General features: G+C 41.4%; 1 protein-coding gene across 3 annotated transcripts in view; it reads right to left on the bottom strand.

The window, feature by feature from the left end:
• LOC117271887 (ADAMTS-like protein 2) overlaps window positions 1-26,412 on the bottom strand; it is a 79,530-nt gene that overhangs the window by 40,663 nt on the left and 12,455 nt on the right. For all 3 annotated transcript variants that reach the window (XM_033650414.2, XM_033650413.2, XM_033650412.2), the window contains exons 2-7: window positions 24,831-24,920; window positions 24,272-24,375; window positions 5,156-5,231; window positions 4,872-4,974; window positions 3,957-4,102; window positions 3,614-3,737 (exon numbers count right to left, since the gene is read on the bottom strand). In XM_033650414.2, the coding sequence (XP_033506305.2) occupies window positions 3,614-3,737; window positions 3,957-4,102; window positions 4,872-4,974; window positions 5,156-5,231; window positions 24,272-24,375; window positions 24,831-24,920 (643 nt within the window). The remainder of the gene's footprint in view (window positions 1-3,613; window positions 3,738-3,956; window positions 4,103-4,871; window positions 4,975-5,155; window positions 5,232-24,271; window positions 24,376-24,830; window positions 24,921-26,412) is intronic.

Here is a 26,412-nt window from a genome sequence, read left to right as displayed (position 1 = left end):
TGACAGAATTAAAGTCATGTAGGAGAGGGATTTGGAATTTGAGTTTGGGGAGGAGGCATGGTCTGATGTAATGGAGTCAATAGGAAAAATCTTTTTATCCTGGGACACCCCCCCTGTGTGTGAAGTGCAAGAAAGAGGTTGGATCTTACATACACTGCATTTGGCGCTGCCCTCTGATACTTAATATTTGGGATAAAGTTTCAAAGGAACTCAACTGTATTTTTCAGAAGGAAATTCAAATGGACCCCTGTCTATTTTTGCTGAATGTTGCAACTAAGAGGCTCCCTTTAACATGTGTCCAGCAAAAGCTCTTGAACAAACTCCTCCTATTAGCAAGAAGGTGTATTCTGTTTCAGTGGATTAAGCCCAGACTATAAGCTCCTACTATCAACCAGTGGCATGGGGAAGTTTTGCCGATGGAACACCTGAGCTCAGTTTTAAAGGGGCACGAGAGAGCTTTTGATAAGCTGTGGGCACCTTTCCTGAGCTATCTTCCAAATAGCACAGTAGACCTTGTACTTAGGGGGCATGGTACTATAGATTGGCACCCTTTGAGTACCCCTGTGCATGGCTAAATCTCTCTCATGTTTATCTTGAATCTCTGGATTGGTTGTGCTCCCCCTGCACTGTGTCTCTATGTGATGCTGCCATCTTACAGTCCTTTTTCTCTCAACCCCCATAGGTCTGTGTTGCTTTATCTCTGTATCTCTGCTGTCATGAGTGGTTTTTTTTAGTTTTTTTTTTGTTTTGTTCCTGTTGTTGTTGGTTTATGTCTTGTTATTAAAACTAAAGGTGTTATTAAAGGTGCGCTAAAAGCTCACCAACTGAAACCACGTCTACTGTTAGTGCAGGGGGAGCACAGCCGGTGTAAGCCGAAGTTTGGCTGACCGGCGGACAGTGCACACACGCCACCAAAACCTCACAGGCAGGTTTCCAGAATATCAGGCACATTAACAATGCAATAAATAGCCACAAAACCACTATTCATTGCAACTATCTGCAATCAGCACATAAATGTATCTCTATATCGACTGTCCCATCACATCTGATATCAGATCAAAGGGGATTGGCACCATTTGGCACGTTTGGCATGCGTAATGGAAACCCAACCTGTTTGATTAACACAGCTGCAATCTAATAAGTTCACATCCCTCTCAGCCAGCCACAAACAGCCACAGCATCAGATAGGGAGTATATATTCAGCATCTGTCATCTTAGAAAAGCCAAAAGAAAAGAAACAGAGTGAGACTGCGAGAGAGAAAGAGAGAGCGCGCATGCATGGGAGAAACGCTGTCAACAAATTGTAAGTTATTCAATTTTATTTTAACCCGGAGGTTAGAGAGCCCAGCTCCCTCTCCAGCATCCTGAACCCCCCCGCCTGAAGGTGCAGGAAGGGCTGGTCCCGTGGCTGCACCTGGGCCGTCTGGTCTGGCTGCGCGCGGGCTGCGGAGCTTCCCCCGGGTGTCCCCGGCTGTGCGGCGGGCTGTGCGGGCTGTGCATCCTCCTCCTCCTGACAAGATGATCTTTATTTTTACGTTCTAAAAGCTTTTTTTTACATATACATTTGTACTTGTAGGGCTATAAGTTTACGTTTTTAGTTCACAGAAGCTGGTTATTGTTGTGTTTATGTCAAAATAAAGTTTATGAAACGTTTTCACATCTTTGATTTTGTGATTTACATGCCAAAGTGATCACAACTCATTTGGGAAAGACAAGTTCATTTTACAGGCTATGCATCATCAGCACGTGGAGGTCTGCTCGCAGTTCCGTATATTCGGACACTGCGAGCTTAGACCTCCCGGATTATGATGGTCATTATTACTGCGATTAGATCATTCTGATTAATGACTGACCATTAAGACGTGTTTCTGATAAATATTTTAATGTGCACAATAATAACCTTTCACATTGTAAACATATTTTTATTTGTTATCTTTTGCATATGTGTGGCTGCTCCCTGTGTCTGAGCAGAGTGCATGCGCGTTGTGCACCCGCCTAGAGACGCATATTACTAACTTGTTTAACAGAGAAATACTGCGCCGTTGACTTTAGACCAGGTTTTTGTTGGTCACTGGCGCATTTGCTTTTCCCGTCATCTAACTAGCAACGCGCCATGACTGCGCCTGACCACTCCTCATTTTTAGACGAACACGCCCAGAGAAGCGCAAGTTCATTTGCTAGTTAGACGACGAGGGTGCAGGGCGTGAAAATGACAACTGTGCCGGCATCTAAATAGCAATGACACTTGCGACATGGATTATGCGCCATCCGCCGTCCGCTTTAGAACATCTAAATAGGGCCCACGATGTGAGGTCCCACTGACCTTGACCACTGATTTTCAACCACAAAATTCTAATCAGTTTATTCTTCTGTCCAAGTGGACATTTCAGTCGAATTTAAAGAAATTCTCTTAAGGTGTTCTTGAGACATCCTGTTCATGAGAATGAGACAGATGGAAGCTCACAGTGACCTTGACCTTTGACCACTGAAATCCAATCAGTTCTTCATTGAGTCCAAGTGAATGTTTGTGCCAAATTTAAAGAAATTCCCTCAAGGCATTCTTGAGATATCACATTCACGAGAATGAGAAAGAGACGGTCACAGTAACCTTGATCTTTAACCTATGACCACCAAAAATGAATTTGTTTATCGTTGAGTCCAAGAAGACATTTGTGCCAAATTTAAACAAATTCCCTTGAGGCGCTCTTGAGATATCATGTTCACACGGATAGGACGGACGGACGGACGGACATTAGGACAGACTAACAACTGAAATAGATAATGCCTCCAGCCACGGCTATTACCAGCGCGGTGGCATAAAAAACATAGCTGACTTCAAAGTAACATAGAAATTACAATGTGGATCCAGCATATTTGGTGCTGTTGTGTAAGTGTAAGCACATTCAGCACCACATAATCTGACTTAAATCATAATGGTTCATGTTTTCTATATTGTTACGACTGTTGTCGTAATTTATTTTGTTTGCGTGTGTTTTGCTGCATGTGTTCTCTGTGCGTGTTCTCTGTGTTTTTCTGTATGCAAATAGGTGTGTGCCATAGCCCGGCGAGGATTGGTGAATTAGATCGGTGCTCATTCCTGATTGGCTGCCGCCAAGGGGGGTCAGGTTTTTAAAGGACAAAGATGGCAGTTGCTGTGAGCTAGCAGGCAGACCTCACCTTCCTCCTCTCCCAACCGGCCACACATATTGTTGTTGCAGTAAATCATTATTGTTAAAGACTGTTAAATCGTAGGGGTGGACCGCCAGTTGTGTTACCAACCCTTTTTCTCCTGTTTATTTAGTTAGGGAGGTAAGCTTTTTGTCATTTGTTTTTTTATTGTTTGGTTAGGTTATTTACTTACTCCCTGGGCAGGATTGTTTTTGTTTGTTATTTTGGCCTTAGTCCACCCTGAAGTTACTATTTCAGTTAATTCTGTTATTTAAATATTGTAAATAAATTCGCACTATTGATCGTTCCATACATCTTTTTCATTGTGGCTACTTGGGACTTGGGGAAGATGGGGGCCTTTCATGTTGTGTCCCAGACACCCCTAGACTGGGCATAACAATATGTATGCATATCTTGTCTACATGTGTGTTTGTGTGTGTGTTACCTAACTGTGTGAGTGCCTTCCTGTATGATCCAGAGATGCGCTGGCAAGACGTCCCGTTGCCTCCACACACTCCACATCTGTCTACTGTCTTACTGCTGTACAGCTCTCCATCACAACCTACAGGCTGCAAGAGAAGAGACATTAAAAATACTTAACACAGTTTCGTTGTTAGTTATTTGGAGGCTTCACAAATCCAGATAGTCAATTTTTCTCATCAAAAAGAAAAAAATGCTATTTATGAGTGTAAAAACAAAAAAAATACATAATAATAATAATGAATAGATGGAGTACAAATTAGTAATTTTTAGAGGAAAATAAAAGCATTTTTATCTTGTTGGGTTACCTGACATATTCCCTCTATACAGACTCCATGGTATTTGGCATCGCGGCAGAACGTACCATCATGGGCTGGAACTAGCAGCTGTCGCTCACCACTGATGGTTGTACACTGCAGGTCACATGGCTTATTGGAGATGCTGATGTAATCAGCTATACAGGAAATTATATATTTTAAAAGATATTTACTTTAGTGATCACAGCACAGGATTTCAGTGTAATGAAGTCAACAAAATTCAATGAGTTACATGTGGTTATCATTTGGGATTGCCCAAATGCAAAGTTGCCTTGTGCTGCTTTACTGTACCTGAAGGTGGTAGATGAGTAAACAAAATCTTTCACATTTGCTAGACTTAATACTCTGATCAAATTCAAAAATTATTAGAAGATGCCCCACTGACGGTTTTTAAACTATTTACTAGGGATGCACAATATTGTATGTAACAACTGATTTGACGGAAAACCGTTACTGACATCGATATATCCACTTTTTTCCCCACCTAATTTTAGTGATCATGAAGTGGAAGTCTGTAGTGGAATTAACATCATATAATGTATGCATACTCTTGACATGATGGCCCACCAGCAGACTGAGACATGAAATAGAATGCTTTTCAATACATGTAATATTCATTCATTGTGCAAAACAAGAAAAAGCATGTTGGCCAAAGTCTGATAGTTCCAAACCAAATACCAAACCTTTCATTTATTCAAGAAAAGTGGATTCTTAGAAGATTAGCCAATGAGTTTAAAGAGATCCAAATAAAAATAAAATCAAGAAAGGACGACATCCAAGATGTGAATGTTACTGCCAAGTTGGAGGAGCATGGAGAGAGGCCATACCAAGGTACTGTGGTTTCCAAGACTGTGGTACAGATTGATATCTGACATCAATATCAAACAGAGTTGATTGATATTCAACCTGGGTAAAGAGGTATCCACTGGAAGTATCTTCTTCCAAAGGCTTTTGAATTGAATTGGGAACACTGGTGCTGTTTGAAGCTCACACTGGAGCTGGGACAGGGCTGAAAAACACAAGAAAACACACACAAACACAAATAGAAAAGGATACCTGCAGCTTAAAGAGTTTTTTAGTTGTTGTTTTTTTTGTTTTGTTTTTTACCGATTTCTTCCATTAACCTCTGAGTTCTAAGGAGTCAATAGAGAATGAATCCACACAGTATCAATATCAGTGAATCATCATACCTGGTTTGGACAGAGCTGGTACTGTTTAGGAGAGCCAACACAATATGAGCTGTTTACATTCTGGGTGGTGGACAGCCTGAGTTAGAAACAGGATACAAGATAGGATGCAGAATATATCAAGTATATTAATATACTGTATCACATGGAAAACACACGATGCACAAGATGCATAAAGTAATACAGTATATTGCTACTGCCTCCAGCATCACATCCAACACTATAATCCCAATTAGTGTAGCATGAGTAGGCAATTTCAGCTTCAGTTAACATTTTAGATTCCGTCCATCCTGGTCAAAAACTGAGGCACTATTAAAAAATAATTTCTCTAGATGTGTTCTTGTTTATAAAAAATGCAGGGTTTTTTCGTCACCTGAAGTGTGAGTTGTGATGACATCAGAATCAGAATCAGAAATACTTTATTGATCCCCAAAGGGAAATTATTTGCGTTACAGGTGCTCCTTGCAAGAGTGGAAAGATAAGTGAAAATATAAGAAATTTAACAAGAGTATTTACAAATATATAGTTCAAATAAACAGGATTATTAACAAAAAATAAAAGTAAAATATGTGTGTGTATATATATATATATATATATGTATATATATATATATATATATATTGTAACCTAAACAAGATTATTTACACAATATATATAGTATAAATAGATAATACATAGAATATATACAGTCAAGGTGAAATGGGGTTATTGCATAAGTTAAATTAAATTATTGCACATGAGTGGGTGTGTCATATTCTACAGGTTGAAACAACAGGATGGAGAAGGCAACAGTAGAGAAGTTAAGTGAGAAATCATCGGGAATAGCGTGCAGTGGTCTCATTAATAGTTGGTCCATGCTTGTTAAAAACATACAAAAAAATAAAAAATATATCCACAATAACAGAACAAAAGTTTGCAGGTTATCAGTGCGATCTGCCATCTTGCTACAACTGTTTACTTCAGTCATGCAACACCCTCTGTTGATGACACATTCATGGTTACAATGGTTCTGATAAATAACTGGTGGAAACACAGGCTGGTTCACCAGATAGCACCAAGGTTCCAAGGGTCCTGAATGGAATTGGTTCAAGAACCAGAGCTAATTGGAGTTGTCGACAGCTAGAGTCCATGGAGCAAAAGAATCGGCAATAGAGGCTTGGCATTCACTTTAAACTATCCTCCGTGGGTATCAGGTGTAATATGTGACTGAGGTATGGAGTTCTGGATCCAGGGGGTGGGTGGCTTACACTTGGGGTTGTGACTTTAGCTATGACTTTATCATATATATATATATACAGGACAGGCCAAAAGTTTGGACACACCTTCTCATTCAATGCGTTTTCTTTATTTTCATGACTATTTACATTGTAGATTCTCACTGAAGGCATCAAAACTATGAATGAACACACGTGGAGTTATGTACTTAACAAAAAAGGTGAAATAACTGAAAACATGTTTTATATTCTAGTTTCTTCAAAATAGCCACCCTTTGCTCTGATTACTGCTTTGCACACTCTTGGCATTCTCTCGATGAGCTTCAAGAGGTAGTCACCTGAAATGGTTTTCCAACAGTCTTGAAGGAGTTCCCAGAGGTGTTTAGCACTTGTTGGCCCCTTTGCCTTCACTCTGCGGTCCAGCTCACCCCGAACCATCTCGATTGGGTTCAGGTCCGGTGACTGTGGAGGCCAGGTCATCTGCCGCAGCACTCCATCACTCTCCTTCTTGGTCAAATAGCCCTTACACAGCCTGGAGGTGTGTTTGGGGTCATTGTCCTGTTGAAAAATAAATGATCGTCCAACTAAACGCAAACCGGATGGGATGGCATGTCGCTGCAGGATGCTGTGGTAGCCATGCTGGTTCAGTGTGCCTTCAATTTTGAATAAATCCCCAACAGTGTCACCAGCAAAACACCCCCACACCATCACACCTCCTCCTCCATGCTTCACAGTGGGAACCAGGCATGTGGAATCCATCCGTTCACCTTTTCTGCGTCTCACAAAGACACGGCGGTTGGAACCAGAGATCTCAAATTTGGACTCATCAGACCAAAGCACAGATTTCCACTGGTCTAATGTTCATTCCTTGTGTTTCTTGGCCCAAACAAATCTCTTCTGCTTGTTGCCTCTCCTTAGCAGTGGTTTCCTAGCAGCTGTTTGACCATGAAGGCCTGATTCGCGCAGTCTCCTCTTAACAGTTGTTCTAGAGATGGGTCTGCTGCTAGAACTCTGTGTGGCATTCATCTGGTCTCTGATCTGAACTGCTGTTAACTTGCGATTTCTGAGGCTGGTGACTCGGATGAACTTATCCTCAGAAGCAGAGGTGACTCTTGGTCTTCCTTTCCTGGGTCGGTCCTCATGTGTGCCAGTTTCGTTGTAGCGCTTGATGGTTTTTGCGACTCCACTTGGGGACACATTTAAAGTTTTTGCAATTTTCCGGACTGACTGACCTTCATTTCTTAAAGTAATGATGGCCACTCGTTTTTCTTTAGTTAGCTGATTGGTTCTTGCCATAATATGAATTTTAACAGTTGTCCAATAGGGCTGTCGACTGTGTATTAACCTGACTTCTGCACAACACAACTGATTGTCCCAACCCCATTGATAAAGCAAGAAATTCTACTAATTAACCCTGATAAGGCACACCTGTGAAGTGAAAACCATTTCAGGTGACTACCTCTTGAAGCTCATCGAGAGAATGCCAAGAGTGTGCAAAGCAGTAATCAGAGCAAAGGGTGGCTATTTTGAAGAAACTAGAATATAAAACATGTTTTCAGTTATTTCACCTTTTTTTGTTAAGTACATAACTCCACTATGTGTTCATTCATAGTTTTGATGCCTTCAGTGAGAATCTACAATGTAAATAGTCATGAAAATAAAGAAAACGCATTGAATGAGAAGGTGTGTCCAAACTTTTGGCCTGTACTGTATATATATATATATATATATATATATATATATATATGAGATATGTACGTATGTATGTATATATGTGTATGTGTGTGTGTATATATATATATATATATATATATATATATATATATATATATATATATATATATATATATATATATATACAGTACAGGCCAAAAGTTTGGACACACCTTCTCATTCAATGCGTTTTCTTTATTTTCATGACTATTTACATTGTAGATTCTCACTGAAGGCATCAAAACTATGAATGAACACATAGTGGAGTTATGTACTTAACAAAAAAAGGTGAAATAACTGAAAACATGTTTTATATTCTAGTTTCTTCAAAATAGCCACCCTTTGCTCTTTGCTCCTTCTTGGTCAAATAGCCCTTACACAGCCTGGAGGTGTGTTTGGGGTCATTGTCCTGTTGAAAAATAAATGATCGTCCAACTAAACGCAAACCGGATGGGATGGCATGTCGCTGCAGGATGCTGTGGTAGCCATGCTGGTTCAGTGTGCCTTCAATTTTGAATAAATCCCCAACAGTGTCACCAGCAAAACACCCCCACACCATCACACCTCCTCCTCCATGCTTCACAGTGGGAACCAGGCATGTGGAATCCATCCGTTCACCTTTTCTGCGTCTCACAAAGACACGGCGGTTGGAACCAAAGATCTCAAATTTGGACTCATCAGACCAAAGCACAGATTTCCACTGGTCTAATGTCCTTGTGTTTCTTGGCCCAAACAAATCTCTTCTGCTTGTTGCCTCTCCTTAGCAGTAGTTTCCTAGCAGCTATTTGACCATGAAGGCCTGATTCGCGCAGTCTCCTCTTAACAGTTGTTCTAGAGATGGGTCTGCTGCTAGAACTATGTGTGGCATTCATCTGGTCTCTGATCTGAGCTGCTGTTAACTTGCGATTTCTGAGGCTGGTGACTCGGATGAACTTATCCTCAGAAGCAGAGGTGACTCTTGGTCTTCCTTTCCTGGGTCGGTCCTCATGTGTGCCAGTTTCGTTGTAGCGCTTGATAGTTTTTGCAACTCCACTTGGGGACACATTTAAAGTTTTTGCAATTTTCCGGACTGACTGACCTTCATTTCTTAAAGTAATGATGGCCACTCGTTTTTCTTTAGTTAGCTGATTGGTTCTTGCCATAATATGAATTTTAACAGTTGTCCAATAGGGCTGTCGACTGTGTATTAACCTGACTTCTGCACAACACCACTGATGGTCCCAACCCCATTGATAAAGCAAGAAATTCCACTAATTAACCCTGATAAGGCACACCTGTGAAGTGGAAACCATTTCAGGTGACTACCTCTTGAAGCTCATCGAGAGAATGCCAAGAGTGTGCAAAGCAGTAATCAGAGCAAAGGGTGGCTATTTTGAAGAAACTAGAATATAAAACATGTTTTCAGTTATTTCACCTTTTTTTGTTAAGTACATAACTCCACTATGTGTTCATTCATAGTTTTGATGCCTTCAGTGAGAATCTACAATGTAAATAGTCATAAAAATAAAGAAAACGCATTGAATGAGAAGGTGTGTCCAAACTTTTGGCCTGTACTGTATGTATATATATATATATATATATATATATATATATTATTTTACTTATTTATTTATTTTTATTTATTTATTTTTATTTTATTTTTTATTATTATTTTATTTTAGTGGTTTACTCATATGTATCTGTATATATGCATATGTATAGGTATGTATGTGAATATATATTTTATGCTCTATTTTTGTAACATCCATATACCTATCTGTATCTTTCCTTAATATAAAATAAAAATTTGTTCACAAAAAAAGAACCAGAGCTAATTTGGTGGAAAAGGGGTATGACTGCTTTGATGAATATGAAAATTATGTCAATCATATGCTCTGGCCTTCACTATCACCAGATCTCAACCCAGCTGAACACCTATGGGAGATTTTGGGGGGACATGTTAGTCGCAGCACTACAATCTTTGACAAAGAACTAAACTGAAACAACTTAATGTTAGGTCCTCCTCTGACACCTTCCTAACAGTAAATTATGAACGAAATATTATGAAAGAAATGTCTGTTAATAATAGCAAGGTTTCCAAGTGCCAGTAAAATTAAACCTGAGGGCTGAGCCTGTTGGCTGCCAGTTGAAGAACCAAAACTTAGTGGGTGTTCGGACATGATTGTACAAAACCAGGGTGAAGAAAAAAATAGGAAGAAATGTTACCATCCACAACCATCTTTTTTTCTAAAATCCATATTATGGTATACAGTCAGCTTATGTGACATCTCATCCATTACTATTTCTTGTGGAGTAAACACTACTTTGTTGCGATTCACTGACATTTAGTGCTCATAATGAAAAGTGAGTTTGTTTCTGTAAAGAGCACCTAGAGCAGCTGCCCCTATGAGCAAACGGTACTTATATACACTTCACACAACAAATTCAAAGTGCTCTATGCTGGCTAATGCTGATGTTATCCCCATTACTGTCTCACATTTCATTCACTAACTACTAACTACCGCCAAGTTTCTTACCATAAGTTGTTCAATTTTGTGCCAGTTCATCTCTAAACTCCACCTTCTTTTTGTTGTGGTGAACATTTCTCAGCTTCAGAGAGAACTTCTTTTTTCCAAGTGAGTAACACCTCTTTCCCATAAAGGATGCTTTTCAACCACTTTTCAGCACCTCCTTTACTTAAAGTAAAAAGAGGTAAGACTACTCTAAGCTAAAGAGGAAAACTGTAAACTAGTTTAAATCAATCAGCACACAATCATATTATGCTCTTTTCTGTCACTCTCTCCCTCTCTTCGTCCTCCCCTACTCACAAAGCTGATAACTAACTTGACCTAATATTTACCGGGATCTGCTCTACCACTAACCTTTCTCTAACTTCTCTTCATGTTTCTGACCACTTCTTCATATCCTATTATCTCCCCCATTTCAAACTACCAAACCTCCATCTTCATCAGAAGTTGAGTGAGTGGGCAGTAGTTATTCAGGCAGAGGGCTCTGGTCTTTTTGGGGAAGGGACAATGGTAGTCTTCTTGAAGCATACAGGGACAACAGACCAGAGCTAGCCTGGTAAGACAATCTTGATAACGTGAGTTCAACAATCTGTTTCGCTTTTTGTATCAGGCTAGAGCCGCTGCCACCCCATCTCATATCTGCACTGTAGTTGACAACCTAGGCAGCCAATCAGGGACTGCGCTGTACTTTATGACATAAATTGCAGGCCTCAGCTTGCAGAACAGTAATGGCAGCCTCCAAACAACAAGCACTAACTGTTACATTAACAGAGTAAACACAGAAGTAAGTGAAGTTATTGCAGAAATAGAGTCAAAAACAACAATCAGCCAAGAACAAGAGTACGCACTCGCCAAGTTTCTCGAAGGAAAAGGGCCTTCTCGCTGTTGTTCTGATAAGATTTGGCAAAAGCTTAATTTATCAAGTGGCTACATTGGTGATGAAGAAGATGTTCCCCAATGTTGTGTTATGCTGATTGGCTAAAGGAGTTTGTCTGTCAAGGCCAGTACTCCTGCCTACTGAAAGTGTTTGAGCGGCGCTGAGTCCAGACTGATACAGAGAGCCAAACAGAATGTTAAGCTTACAAGCTTACATCATCAGGATGGTCCTACCAGTCTCGACTGGAGCAGTGAAAGGTTGAAAATGTTTGTGAACACATCTGCCAGTTGATCTGTATACACCTTAAGAGCTCAGCCATGGAGGCTATCAGTTCCAGGTGCCTTGTATGAGTTACTCCCTTTGAAGGAGTTGCATGCATCTTCCCTGGATATTACTAGTGGGCAGGGGTCCTGAGCCTTTAAAACTTCCTTAGCAGGGAAGTTGTTTCTAAAGTGTGCACTGAGTTTCTGCCTATGGGCAAGCAGAAGCAGAACTAAGACATGATCCCATTTGCCAATGGTGGGGGGAGATGGAGGGCCTTTTATCCTTCCCTGAAAGGAGTGTAAACATGGTCCAGCCAAGCGGAAACCTCCGAGGCTGAAAATGAAGCCAACACTGGTATGCTAAAAACTGCAGTCCCTTTAATGGCCACTTAAGGCTGGCTCCAAAAGCCCCCGTGGACCAATATTTTAAAATGCCTGACTTTACAACCAAAAAAAACATGTTTACATGCCTGGTTAAAAAAAATAGTTTTGATCTCTTCATCTAATTTCCTCCTTCATGACAACTGTGCAGGGGGTGAATTTTTATATAACTCAACTGTTTTAATTTTATTAAGGCTTAAAGTTATGCATAATTAAGGATGTGGCCACTCCTAATGCCCAGACACACCAAACCGAGATTGGAGAACTAGCGGGGACGAGAGGCAATGCAGCAGGGTGCTCTCGTCGTGTCTCAGCCAACAAGTTGCACATGAACACACCAAATCGACGGCCAACAAGCGCATATGTTCTGTGCCTGAGAGGACACAACCCTCCATACCAGCAGATGGTGGTCGTCTGTATTTGTCATTCAAAAAGGGAAACCAGGAGACCATCTTGACACTAGTCAACCAGTTAGTACATGAACAACTAGGGGTGTAAATCACCAGCTTCATCACGATACGATATTATATTGATTTGTTTGGATAACGATACAATGTTTGCCAATAACACAAAGTCTGTCACGATATGATTTTGATTCGATTCGATTCAGGAGCCTGCGATCGATATGACGCAATATCATATATGTCATATATATCAATATCATATGCCCATCTAACACAATCATTTACATCAACTCACAAAAACAACTAGAAGATTTGACCATTTTATTTCTGAGCTCTGTTTGTTGTTTGAGCGGAGGCGCGCTTGCCCAGAAATGGTGACACAGACGTGCTTTGTGAATTTCAAAATAAATGTGTATCTTTAAGTTGATGATATGGATCGATGTTTTCACTTTGCATCGATGTTATCGGATCGTTAATCAATGAATCGATGTATCGATGTGCATCGATGTATTGTTACACCCCTATGAACAACACAATCCAATGTTGAAAGAACAGAATATATTTAATGTGTGCTAGTGAACAATAACACAAATCATCAGGAAACATTTCTGCTAAAGAGCTCAATAAATAAAGAAAAACAATCTTACCTCATACAAGTTTGTTTTGACCTCACTCCCTCTCCTCATTAGCTCTGTGTTTACATTTCTTACACTTATACTTTCTCTTTGCGTGCGCTGAACTGCCAATCAGACTAATTTCATTCACCATCAGGCACTGTCAACATTCTGAATCAGCGGAAAAAAGCCAACTAGCACCGGTGAAGGGCCAGCTGTGCAGGACGCACTGACAAAGGCGGCAGAGGCTCACCTACAGCCTAACTTTGACCGCTGGTTTGGTATGTCAGGGCCTAGTCTACTAGATGTCACCTCAGGTTCTCAGTTGGATCCACCCCATGCACCGCCCCCAGCTCCACCCTCTCGTCCAACTATGGTCACTTTAGGTAACTTCCGGTTCCAAAAATCCAAATGGCGATGGCAAAAAAGCCAAACTTGAGGCTTCAGAACGGGAGTCCACACACCAAAGGGCAAAGTAACAGTGACTGCATCCATTATTTTATACATTCCATAGGTCGGGCATGTTATCACCAAGCGTAGGACAACTGATGTGTTGGTAATATCTCTGCAGATATGTTGATGAGGCTGCTTTACTCTCGCTTCACATATTATTTACACTCTTATGATGACTGCAGGTATGCTGTACAATAAGCAGTGTGCAATTTGTTGGTCGGTGGCAGTCTGTGTATGTACTGTATGTATGTGCCATGTTATTTTTTATTTTCTTAATGGCAGATACTGTATGTGTCCAAGTGAAATTTCCTTCGGGACAATAAACTCTACAAAGGCCTGATAAAAGCAGTCTACAGCCAAGAGGTGCCTTTTCTGTCAGTAACTCCAAACAGCTTGTCCAGTACTTGGTTTTTGTCGGCAGGTGGTGTGTGCGGGCTGTGTGGGCTGTTCTCATAAACTGCACGTTTTCCCACGGAAAGCAATTCACCCAAATTCGTACATATCCCACATATCACATGAACAATGTGCTGACCAGAGTAAACAAGGAGGCAGTCCCAAGCAGTCTTGTAAAGAGGAAGGTGGGATGGGGAACAGGTAAAAAAACGTAGACTTTACCCTGGGACTTTACCCTTTTCGGAACCATGTGAACTTTGAGTCATTTTAAGATACGTTCTGACCATGTTTCTTTTCCTAACCCTAACTTGAGTAACTTCACTTGCCTCAACCTAACCTCTGTAACTTTACATTAATTACATAACTGTACGTTACAGATGTAATGTCATTCCTGGGGAGCAAATTCGTAGGATATCATACAAACTATTTTGCATGCATTTTTCGTAGGATATCACACAAATTGTTCTATGAGGATACACTGGGCTGTGTGAACAACCGATGTATAGTAGCAATATGTACCATGAAAGGTGTCGCTAATAGTAATGAACCCACAGTAAATTATCAGCTGACTCTACAGTTTTCTTCAGCTTTATGAGGAGCTTTTTTTCTTTTAGCTCATTGTTTTAGTTTTACGGCCCACAAACTTTGATCAATATGCTTATGTAATCATAGTTATTCAGTAATGTCTGCCACTGTCCATTTATTACATGTTAATTGTCTTGTCGTTGTATCATGCATGTCAGAATTTAGTTCTCACCTGGGTTTTTGTTGTTTCATGTTTTTGTTAAACAGCTGGACAGAAAAGTGAAAATGTGTAAAATTTTCCAGCTAACAAAAAAGTTTCACTCACACTGCAATATTAACAAATTAAAGCCCCTACAAGGAACTTTCATTTTGAGTTGATTTTGGCGACCCTGTGGACAAAAGCGGTAGTATTTTGCCGGAATGAAGCCTACATTTCCCATGAGCTCTAGCGCGTATTGTCGTAAAGATGCTTACCTGGCTCGCGCATGTGTTTGTTTTGGGGATGAATGTAATAACAAGACGGGAAAACTTTGCCCCCGCTCCTATCGGGGATCCCAGCTCACCTCTGCCGCGCCCCAGCTCCACCTCTCCGGCGTAAGCACCACTGCCACCGGGGTAAACGCAGCGGTCGGCTGGTAAGGCTGAAGGCCTGTTTGGCGAGCACTTCCACGACTTCTTGGACTGAATATGGAGCGGTGCCTCACCTCTTTATTTCTCGGCACTCGCTGGACCCTGTCGACACCTGGCTGGTACCTGTCGTCGGCCCGGATGAGGTGTTCCAGCCCCGTGGCCCCTGCTCTCCTCATCCCCGCTGGCGCGGGGTGAATCTGCACAACCTTTGGCCTCTGTGTGTGGCTCCCCGGACAGCTAACGCCGTGGACCCACCGGCTCCTGCCAGGATTGGGCTGGTAAATGCTAGATCGCTAGCGAACAAAATGTTTATCCTGAAGGATTTCCTGACTTCCCGAGGATTGGATTTTCTCTGTGTGACTGAGACACGGCTGACTGTTGGTGAGTCCAGTGCTTTCACAGAACTTTTACCCGATGATTGATGCTATTTTAACTCCCCGCAGACGTCGGGTCGAGGAGGAGGAATAGCGACTATTTATAAGAGTCACTAAATGTAAGCAGCTAGGTAAGATGAAGTGTGCTGTCTGAGTGCCGTAAATCGTTTCGTCCTGGAAGCGACCTGGGGCGGACCCGGACACAGTTTCCTAAAGGTATGGATATACACTATATAGAAATAGCTTATCTTCACAACGATGGTCTCATTTGCTGTTGTAGGTCAGGCACAGACATCAGCAGAAACAAGAGACTTTTGCATATCCAGTTAAAAGTTCCTTGTAGTGGCTTTAATGTTAAAAGGTAATGATATGATGATGTAGGTATGGTGCCACAAGCCTGCTTGATAGTGAAACTTTGTACAGTTCAAAACTGGACATTGTGAGGTATAAATGCCATTTCTGCTGTTGCTCCAATGTCAAGTTTTCTATTGTGGTTGTGTGACCACTAGCAAGTTCATATGTCTTTAGAGGAAACATGACGTGAACAACAAATGCTGACTGAACAGTAACATAAATGTGTTTTTTGACAGTAAAGGAGTTTATTAACTGGAAATCAGCTGATGGAAACACATCTCAAGGGTCTCAGAACGTCACAAGTTTTCAAAATTTAGCGTGTTTGCAACAGTTGTAGCAAAAAAAAATCTAAAAGTGCTGCAGTTTATGGTTAACATGATCCTAATTCTGTGTGTTGGGAAGGACTTTCAGGAGTCCAGCATGGGGTTAATGCATCTGTCTTTCATTAGGTTAACCCCCACCCCCACCCCGAAACATACACACACACACACACACACACACACACACACACACACACACACACCTCCTCTGTCTATCTATCTGTGTCTGTCTTTCTTCAGCCCATCCTCCTACACTGTTTAGACGGTAAAGTAGGACAGACAGCAGGAAGAGGTGAGTGGGAGGTCACTATGTGAGAGTGTCACATCTAATTGGTAGAAGGTGATGAGGGTAGGACAGGAGAGAAAGAGGAGGAAGCAAAAAAGGCACATGGAGAGGCAGAAAGGAGAGGACAAGGTGAACAAGGTAGGGAGGAAGAAGAGAGGAGTGTGAATAAAGAGGTGGAGAGGAGAGAAAAAGGGTAAAACATGGAAATTTAATTCACCAAACATGAGAGGAGAAAATGGGAAGGAGAAGAACAAAGACAGGAGGAAGAAAAGGGGAAGGAGGGGGAAGGAGGAGGAAGAAGGGGAGAGACAGAAGGCCAACAGTGAGGGCAGAGTGGCGTTAATCTTGGTTGACAGAAATTTCCGCAAGTCTGGCAGGGGGAGGTCAAAGGTAACAAGATGGCTACAAACACACACATTCTATCAACGCTCTACCTAACTTTCCTGTATATGGCCATGTGTCTACTCACTCTTACACCATGTTACTGATGTGTGCATAACTTTACACACGTTTACTTTGTGTCTATACACATACTGTGTGTACAACACATGAATGCATCATCAAAGCTGATTATTCTTTTTAGCATCAAACTGTGATTTCCATTCTCCAGGCTTTGGGCCCTATTTTCCTGACAGCACATAGCCAGCAGAGCACAAATTCAATAGCAGTGTAGCAGTGCAGTCTGCAGTGTTTGGTAATTTCCTGGCTCCAAACAAACCCACTTTTACTGAGGTGGGTGGAGTGGTGCAGCAGAGGCTCTGTTTAATCAGAAGGGATGGATGGCACAATGCTAATTTGGTGCTCGTTTTAACATAAAATTGCAATTGCATTTCCACTTGCTTGGACCGCCTGTTATCACAAATGTAATTTTAGTGGCTTTAGATGGCAGAGGTGAGGGACAACAGACCTCTCAAAAATAATAAAATAACAACCTTTCATGTATATTGAGTTTTTCTCTTCCTGTTGGCCACACAGTTTTTCATTTACTAAAAACCATGAATTTTAATGTGGTTAAAGGCAGAGTCTGTAACAGGCAGATTAATGGCTGAGTCTTATTAATAATGTCATGCAGCGGTAACTTGATTCATTATTTCCTGACATGGTAACAGGATTTGTCAGAATCTAACAGGAAAGGAGGTTCAGTGTTTTCTACAAATGATAAGCTGTTAGACGCAGATTCCAAATCCCCTCACTCTGACGAGAGATGTCAGAGTGAGGGGGCTGCCTTGGTCAGGTGCCCCAAGCGGTTGGGGGGGTTTGGTGCCTTGCTCAAGGGCACCTCGGCAGTGCCCAGGAGGTGAACTGGCACCTCTCCAACCACCAGTCCACGCTCCATATTTGGTCCGGACGGGGACTTGAACAGGCGACCCTCCGGTTCCCAACCCAAGTCCCCATGGACTGAGTTACTGACACCCCTATTATAAGAAAAAGTCCAAATTCCACATGCAGTCACATCTGCAAATATTTTCAGAAGTGGCACTGCACACAAAGGAATACACAGATATTTAGCATATACTTTCTAATCACTTAACAAAATACCCGATAAAATAGGTAGATAGTTACAGGCGCGTTGCAGACGCAGGGGATGTGGGTGATGTAACACCCACACTTTGGCCAAAAGCATACGAGATGAAACGAAACTTGAGTGGCCAAATTTTCTGAGAGAAACACGAGTGAAAATAAGTAGGATCACACCCCATACAGAAAGACTAAGCGCATAGGTCAAACTAGGTTGACTGACAGATCATTGAGCCTATCAGAGCAAATCCCCGGTTCGCATCGGTGAGGAGGGGAATCTCAAAAACAATCAGGCTCCACGTTTCTGCCGCCAGCTGCTTACGGCTTACGGCACCTACTCATCTTGGGAAGCATTCATCATTCGGATGGATTAGGATGCCGTGACTCCAGGTAGTAAATGTTAATACCCACATCACACAAAAGTAGTGAAGTAAAATTTGCGGTCACAGTGATCCATCTATCAAATAGGTAACCTGTCCACCTTAGCCCAGCGTGCAAATTCCATACGCAGCCAGTAGCGAATGACCAGTTCGCTATGCAGCCTACATTGTCATGTCTCTCTCTGGCCAACACGGAGATGCTGATGCATGCTTTTATTTCCAGTCGTATTGATTACTGCAATGCTCTGCTTTCAATTCAATTTCAATTCAATTTTATTTATAAAGCCCAATATCACAAATCACAATATCACAAATCACAATTTGCCTCACAATTTGCTTTCTGGTCTTCCCAAAAATAGTATCTCACACCTCCAATTACTCCAGAATTCAGCTGCACGTGTGCTGATGAGGACCAGAAAGCGGGCTCACATTACACTGGTTTTAGTTCTGAATTCAAATAAACACAAGAAGCTTGTGCTCTAATAAAAAAAAAAAAAAAAAAAAAAAAAAAAAAAGGGATCAGCACTCAGTGAATAATCCTCCTAAGCCCTACGATAAGCTATTATGGCAAGGTTTAACTATACAGACCCGTGAGCAGTGATAACTAACATGTCTTTGGGGTCATCGGGTGGGAACCTCCTTTCACCGGTGTTTCGTCTAGTTAGTCCCACGACACCTCCAGGAGGCTAGACAGTGATCTCTGGCGTCCCAGAGACACTCCCCTAATGCCAGGTCTCACTGCTCCCCACACTAACCGAACAACCTCCTTTACCTTAGCTATACTACCACAGAGGAGGTAGACCCAGGGAAGGAAGCCTTGTTAGGCTATCACACTCCCCCGCCGGGTTAGGCTGTACAGTCTACCTCCCCAGGACGAGTCCTCACAACAATGACACCTCCAGGAGGCTGGACAGTGATCTCAGCCCAAACAGCACTGCCACCTTCAACCAAGCCCAGGCTCCGTTTATGCGAGCTCCAGGCAGAAGCAATGCTGATACTACCTTTACTAGCACATTCACCATACTCTATTTCACATGCTACATAGCATAACTACAATGTAAGCTAAAGTTAAAGGAGATAAATGAACTCACAGGATCAGCAAACACACTCACTTTGCAGCATGGTCTCAAACAAAATGGATTCAAATAGGCCACTCCCACACTTAAATAACCTTCCTCTTCCTGGATTTCCTTCTTACTTACACATGGCTTTCTCAGCCCAAACAGCACTGCCATCTTCAACCAAACCCAGGCTCCATACATGCGAGCTCCAGGCAGAAGCAATGCTGATACTAGCTTTCCTGTCACATTCACAATACTCTGTTTCACACACTACATAGCATAACTACAATATAAGCTAAAGTTAAAGGAGCTAACTGGACTTACAGGATCAGCAAGCACACTCACCTTGCCGCATGGCCTCAAACAAAATGGATTCCAATAGGCCACTCCCACACTTAAATACTTCCTCTTCCTGGATTTCTCCTGACAGGAAGTGGATCTCTCCACCTGATCTCAAGGAGTTATGTGCCCTGCTTAGTAGTTCCCCCCGCTGGCCCCCAGCTGACATTATTTCTTCTGTAATAGATAAACTGGCTGCATTTAATTGCTTCATCTGACATTTCTCTCACTGTCTTCCTCAAATTCTGTCCCCGCACTCCGAGTTCCCCCAGGAGTGAGACAGTTGATCTTGCTATGAATCCCCTACACCCCACTTCCACTGGACAAATTCTAGTCTTCCATCCTCGCTGCTCAGCTTCTGCTCCTAAGTCTGCATATCTAAGCTTTTTTCTTTCATAGGCTTCTTCCACTGAGTCTTCCCAAGGAACTGTCAGCTCAATGAAATAAACTATCTGTTGACTCACTGACCACAACACTAAGTCAGGCCTCTGCCTGGTATAGACTATTTCCTGAGGAACAACAAGCTTTCCCCCTAAATCTACTTGCATTTCCCAATCACAAGCACCTTCTAGGTGGCCACACCCTTGCCTCCTCACTAACTTATCCCTTCTGTATTTCTCTCCCTCACGGACAAACTGAATTACTAAGCCCCTATCCTTAAGCTAGAATCACTACATTGGCTCCCCGTGTGTTTTGGGATTGATTTTAAGGTCCTTTTAATTGTTTTAAATGTCTTAATGGTCTTGCCCCTTCTTATCTTTCTGACCTACTTTTATCTTATGAACCCTCGCGGACCCTGAGGTCCTCACGCATCGGCCTTTTAGTCATTCCAAAAGTTAATACAAAAACCCACGGTGAGGCAGCTTTCCAGCATTATGCCCCACGTTTATGGAACAGCCTGCCGGAGAATCTGAGGGCCGCAGAAAATGTTGAAATTTTTAATAACAGGCTCAAGACCCACCTTTTTAATCTGGCTTTTAACTAATGTCCCTTTTATCTTCCTATTTTTACTAATGTAGTATTACTTTTAGTCTATTAGATAACTTAGATACTATTATTATTGTTTAGTTACTATTTATTATTGCTTAGATAGGCTACTGTTTATTATTGTATTTACTTCTAGCATGCTCTACTTTTATCTACTGTATATGTTTTAATTTATTTAATAACTAATTTATCTTATGTTACATCTTAATATTTTATGTCATTTATCATAGTTTAGTTCTTAACTCCAGTGTTTCCTCAGTGGGAGCCATCTGCACTTGGGGGCAGCCGCTGGTTCTGGCTATGCCGCCATATTAAAGATATCTTTTATTACTTAGAACAAATGAGGTATTAGTTGGTTTTATCTTCAGATTTTGTTAAATTTGCAATGTTTTTTTTTTTGGGGGGGGGGGGCTGTTGGTGAAACTGCCATTTCAATTGTAAATGAGCTTCTCTGCACTGGCTCCCTGTAAAATCCAGAATTTAATTTAAAATCCTACTGTTAACTTATAAAGCTCTAAATGGTCAAGCTCCGTCATATCTTAGAGAGCTCATAGTGCCATATTATCCCACCAGAACACTGCGCTCTGAGAACGCAGGGTTACTCGTGGTCCCTAAAGTCTCCAAAAGCAGATCAGGAGCCAGAGCCTTCAGCTATCAGGCTCCTCTCCTGTGGAATCATCTTCCTGTTACGGTCCGGGAGGCAGACACCGTCTCCACATTTAAGACTAGACTTAAGACTTTCCTCTTTGATAAAGCTTATAGTTAGGGCTGGCTCAGGCTTGCCCTGTACCAGCCCCTAGTTAGGCTGACTTAGGCCTAGTCTGCCGGAGGACCCCCTATAATACACCGGGCTCCCTCTCTCTCCCTCTCTCTCTCTCTCTCTCTCTCTCTCTCTCTCTCTCTCTCTCTCTCTCTCTCACTCTCATCCTATTACTGCATCTTGCTAACTCGGCCATTCTGGATGTCACTAACTCGGCTTCTTCTCCGGAGCCTTTGTGCTCCACTGTCTCTCAGAATAACTCATACCGCAGCGGTGCCTGGACAGTGTGACGTGTGTGGTTGTGCTGCTGCCGTGGTCCTGCCAGATGCCTCCTGCTGCTGCTGCCATCATTAGTCATTAGTCATACTTCTACTGTTATTATACACATATGACTATTGTCACACAAGTATACTGTCTGATACTAATACATACTTTCAACATATTGTACCACAGTAGCCAGAACTATAACTATAATATTATTACTTTCATTAATGTTGTTGTAAGCTACTGTCATTACCTGCATCTCTCTCTCTCTCTCTCTCTCTCTCTCTCTCTGTCTCATTGTGTCATATGGATTACTGTTAATTTATTATGCTGATCTGTTCTGTACGACATCTATTGCACGTCTGTCCGTCCTGGAAGAGGGATCCCTCCTCAGTTGCTCTTCCTGAGGTTTCTACCGTTTTTTTTTTCCCCGTTAAAGGGGTTTTTTTTGGGGAGTTTTTCCTTATCCGCTGTGAGGGTCTTAAGGACAGAGGGATGTCGTATGCTGTAAAGCCCTGTGAGGCAAATTGTGATTTGTGATATTGGGCTTTATAAATAAAATTGAATTGAAATTGAAAATGAAAGCATCTAGCCTAATAACATGTAAAACAACCTTTTGAGAGTCTGAGGCCTGTGCGTTGTGCTAGTACCAATAATAAACAGGATATTTAAATGGATTTAAGTTGCAATTAGTGCATAAACTAGGTAATTCAACAACTGTATTTGCTGTGTTTAAAGTCATTTAGCCTCCACTATAGATGAATTCGGCAAGCGATTTGTGTATGCCACCATCTTGCACGTCATTGTGAACTGACTCTACAATGACAGCATCATGAATAGCTGGATTGATGATGTTAGACAGTGGCCTCCGGTAACTGATGAAGGTATCTTAAATGAGTACCGATATTAATTTAGAAAATAATCATTTGTTTGAGCGATAAGCAGGAAAGATTAGAGTAATAGGGAGATAATAGACTGTATCATTTGCCGGTCGACACGCATACTAAAAATGATATATATTGAAAAATATCGCGAGATGTTAGAGGAGCCGATCGGCTTAATCAGCATTGTGTCATCTCCTCTAGTATTGGCTTGGGTGAAACGGACATTTACGGACCTGTAGAAGTTATGCACTATAGTTTTAAGATACCTTCATCAGTTACCGGAGGCCACTATCTAACATCATCAATCCAGCTATTCATGATGCTATCATTGTAGACAGTAAATCCACAATGACAGTATAATTAATTGATGACTGACACATCACCGCAGCAATGGCGCCACCACAAGATGGTGGCATACACAAATTGCTCGCCGAATTCGTCTATAGCCTCGCGCATAATAGGTTATGATCATAATTCAGCTAATGCATGCTAACTATGTTAACAATAGCTTGGAAATGTCTAAGAACATTCTTTTGCTAACATTGGATATCAAACAAAAGCCAGAGACAACATCCTGGTTGTTAAGGTGCTGTGAGCTGTAAGTTCACCACTTCAGAAAAAGGCAGAAGAACGTTATTTCAGAGCCTGACCAGGCAAAGTCTCTCTTCTTCCTGGCAGCTCACTCATACTCTCCCTGGGTCTGGATCAGTAACAGCATGTAGCAGCATATCCCCAAATATCCCCAAAAGTACACTGCACACTGACTAAAAAAAACAAAACAATAACCTGTCTGCTTGACTTACACTCATACACTAAACATAAGCTCAACATGAATTCAGCACAAAATGTCAGCACAAAAAAATAAGATGTGGTGATATATATATTGTGTAGCATGATGTATATTTGTATTTTGGGACTTCACTGTGTTTAATTTCACAGTCACCTCAGCCACACACCTCCTGGTCCATTCCTGCTACATATTGTGTGCACGTTCCAAGTGCACATTTGTGTCAAATTTAAAGAAATTCCATAAAAACTTGAGATATCACATTCACGAGAGTGAGACAGACAAGGTCACAGTGACTTTGACCTTTGACCACCAAAAAATAATCAGTTCATCATTGAGTCCAAGTGGACGTTTGTGCCAAGTTTGAAAAAAATGTCCTCAAACTGTTCTTGAGATACAGTGTTCAGGTTTGACCTTTGACCCTTGACCACCAAAATCTAATCAGTTGTTGAGTCCAAGTGAATGTTTGTGCCAAATTTGAAGAGTTCCCTTGCAGTGTTCTTGAGATATCGCATTAAGAAGATTGAGACAGACAAGGTCACAGTGACCTTGACCTTGGAGCTATGACCTTCAAAAACTGATCAATTTACCGTTGAGTCCAAGTGGACATTTGTGCCAAATGTGAAAAAAATCTCTTGAGGCGTTATTGAGATATCACTTTCATTAGAATGGGACGTATGGACACACGGACAACTCGGAAACATAATGCCTCCGGCCACAGCTATCGCTGGTGTGGAGGCATAAAAACAAAATATTCAGAAGACAAGCAACAGGGTAACATCTCCCTCTATACATGTATGTATGCAAGAATATGTTTTTTTGAAACACTACCTCTGTATGAGACAGTGTCTCTCCTGACTCCTCACTCCTCCCCCACAGCTCCTGGAACAAGACGACCAACTGGACCACTCCCCCCACCACTGAAACACATCCTCCTGGGAGAAAACATACAACAGTCAGACAAAAACAACCCGATGTAGCATGTCATTTCCATTAGGGAGAGGCATGACATATCAAACTGCAGTTTGGGAGTTGGAGTTAGGCAGAATGATCAAACTCATGCTGAAAATTTAATATTAACCAGCCTTCATGAGTCAGACAAGAGAATGCTCTGAGGTGTAGCTGGTGTGTGTTGATGTCCTGTCCATGTTGTAAACTATCTATAACCTAAACCTAAACAGAGAATTTGATTGGTGGTCATATGCCACCTAGCAAGAAACTCTACGGACACGTCTGTCTGTTTATCCTTTGACGCAGGCTTAAAATAGCCTTACCTGCAAAGATGAAGAGTCGTACATATTACAGTCAGACACAAATTACATTTACATTACACATTTCAAAAGCGGGCCAGCTAAACAAATGAATAAGAGTGTGAGCATGATCACAGTACCTTGTTGCTTGTCTGTTTGACATTCTGACTTCCAGAGGTATGTGATTGTAGATGGATGTTATGCTGCTCCACCCTCCCTTCACTTCTGTCCTGGCAGACATACAGCACATACACAGACACATACACATGAAGAGGGAACGTATTTACTCTGTGACCCTACATGTATTAGGGTGGATGGATGTACTGATATCTAAATATCAGCCCGTATATGCTATACTATATATGGACCTAATCATCATAAAATGGTGGCATTGTGTATTTCTGCAAACCATTGGTATGTTACATTTTCCTGTCATTATGTAGCGGATACTATGAAACTTTACGTTTCAACAATGCTGTGTATGAGTGTGTGTATAGGTTTAGGCACATAAAAACACTTGGGTGGGGAAAGATCATGTTATGGCTTAAAATACCCAGTTTGGGGACAGCTATGTCTCTGTAAACTGGAATTACTGCCTCGCAGTTGTATGCCTCCGCGCACCAGTTTCTCTTACAGTTTACAACCATGTCTGTGAAAACATGGACGCTTCACACCCATTGTCCCCCCTGACATCACAGAAGATCTATACAATCAGCACAGTTTCAAAGTGAACATCCAAGATTAGTGTCACCAATTCAGTATTTGACTGAATGTCTCCCCTTCTGCTCTTGAGATATGATGTTGAGTAATGGCCAGAAAAGTGTTTTTGCAGAACATTATGATGTCACGGTGAAGATAGCCTTTGAGCTTTTGGATATAAAATGTCATCACTTCATTTTTTTTAATCTTATGGCCAAAAACTTATTTTGTGAGGTCACTGACCTTGACCTTTGAACTTCCACCACAAAATTCAAAATTCTAATCAGTTTATTCTTCAGCCCAAGTGGATGTTTGTGTCAAATTTAAAGAAATTCCATGAAGGTGTTGTTGAGATATCACGTTCACAGGAATGAAAAAAATATTTCACATAGATTTGACCTATGACCACCAAAAACGAATGAGTTCATCGCCAAATTGAAGATATTCCCTCTAGCTGTTCTTGAGATATCACTTTCACAAGAGTAAGATGGATGCAAGATCACAGTGACCTTGATCTTAGTCTCTTGACCACCAAAATCTAATCAATTCATCCTAGAGTCCAAATCAAACTTTGCACAAAATTTGAAGAAATTCACAGTCTTGAGATATTACATTTACATGAATGAGACAGACAAGGTCACAGTGAACTTGAAATTTGACCACCAAAAACTAATCAGTTCATTGTTGAGTCTAAGTGGATATTTGTGCCAAATTTGAACAAATTCCCTTGAGGTGTTCTTGAGATATCGTGTTTACAAGGATGGGACAGATGTACACACGGATGGATGGATGGACGGACGAATGAACAGCAGGGGTTAAAGCAAGAAAAAAATTTTGTGCCTGAAATGTGGAGCACGGAAGATTTGTGTGCCTGAAATCTGAAATCTTTTCTGGAGCAGGGGGCTTGGTGTTGCAGTCACAAAATGAAGAAATAGAAATGTATGTGTTGCAAAGGAACGTGTTTATTATCAAAATGAACAAAAAGATTATAGCTTTAGTCGTTACTTTTCAGATTAAACTTTT

Source organism: Epinephelus lanceolatus, chromosome 12 (assembly GCF_041903045.1).
Source record: "Epinephelus lanceolatus isolate andai-2023 chromosome 12, ASM4190304v1, whole genome shotgun sequence".
Lineage (NCBI taxonomy): Eukaryota > Metazoa > Chordata > Actinopteri > Perciformes > Serranidae > Epinephelus > Epinephelus lanceolatus.
The sequence above is the reverse complement of the archived record's forward strand: the minus strand, read 5'-3'. Positions and strand labels throughout refer to the sequence as shown.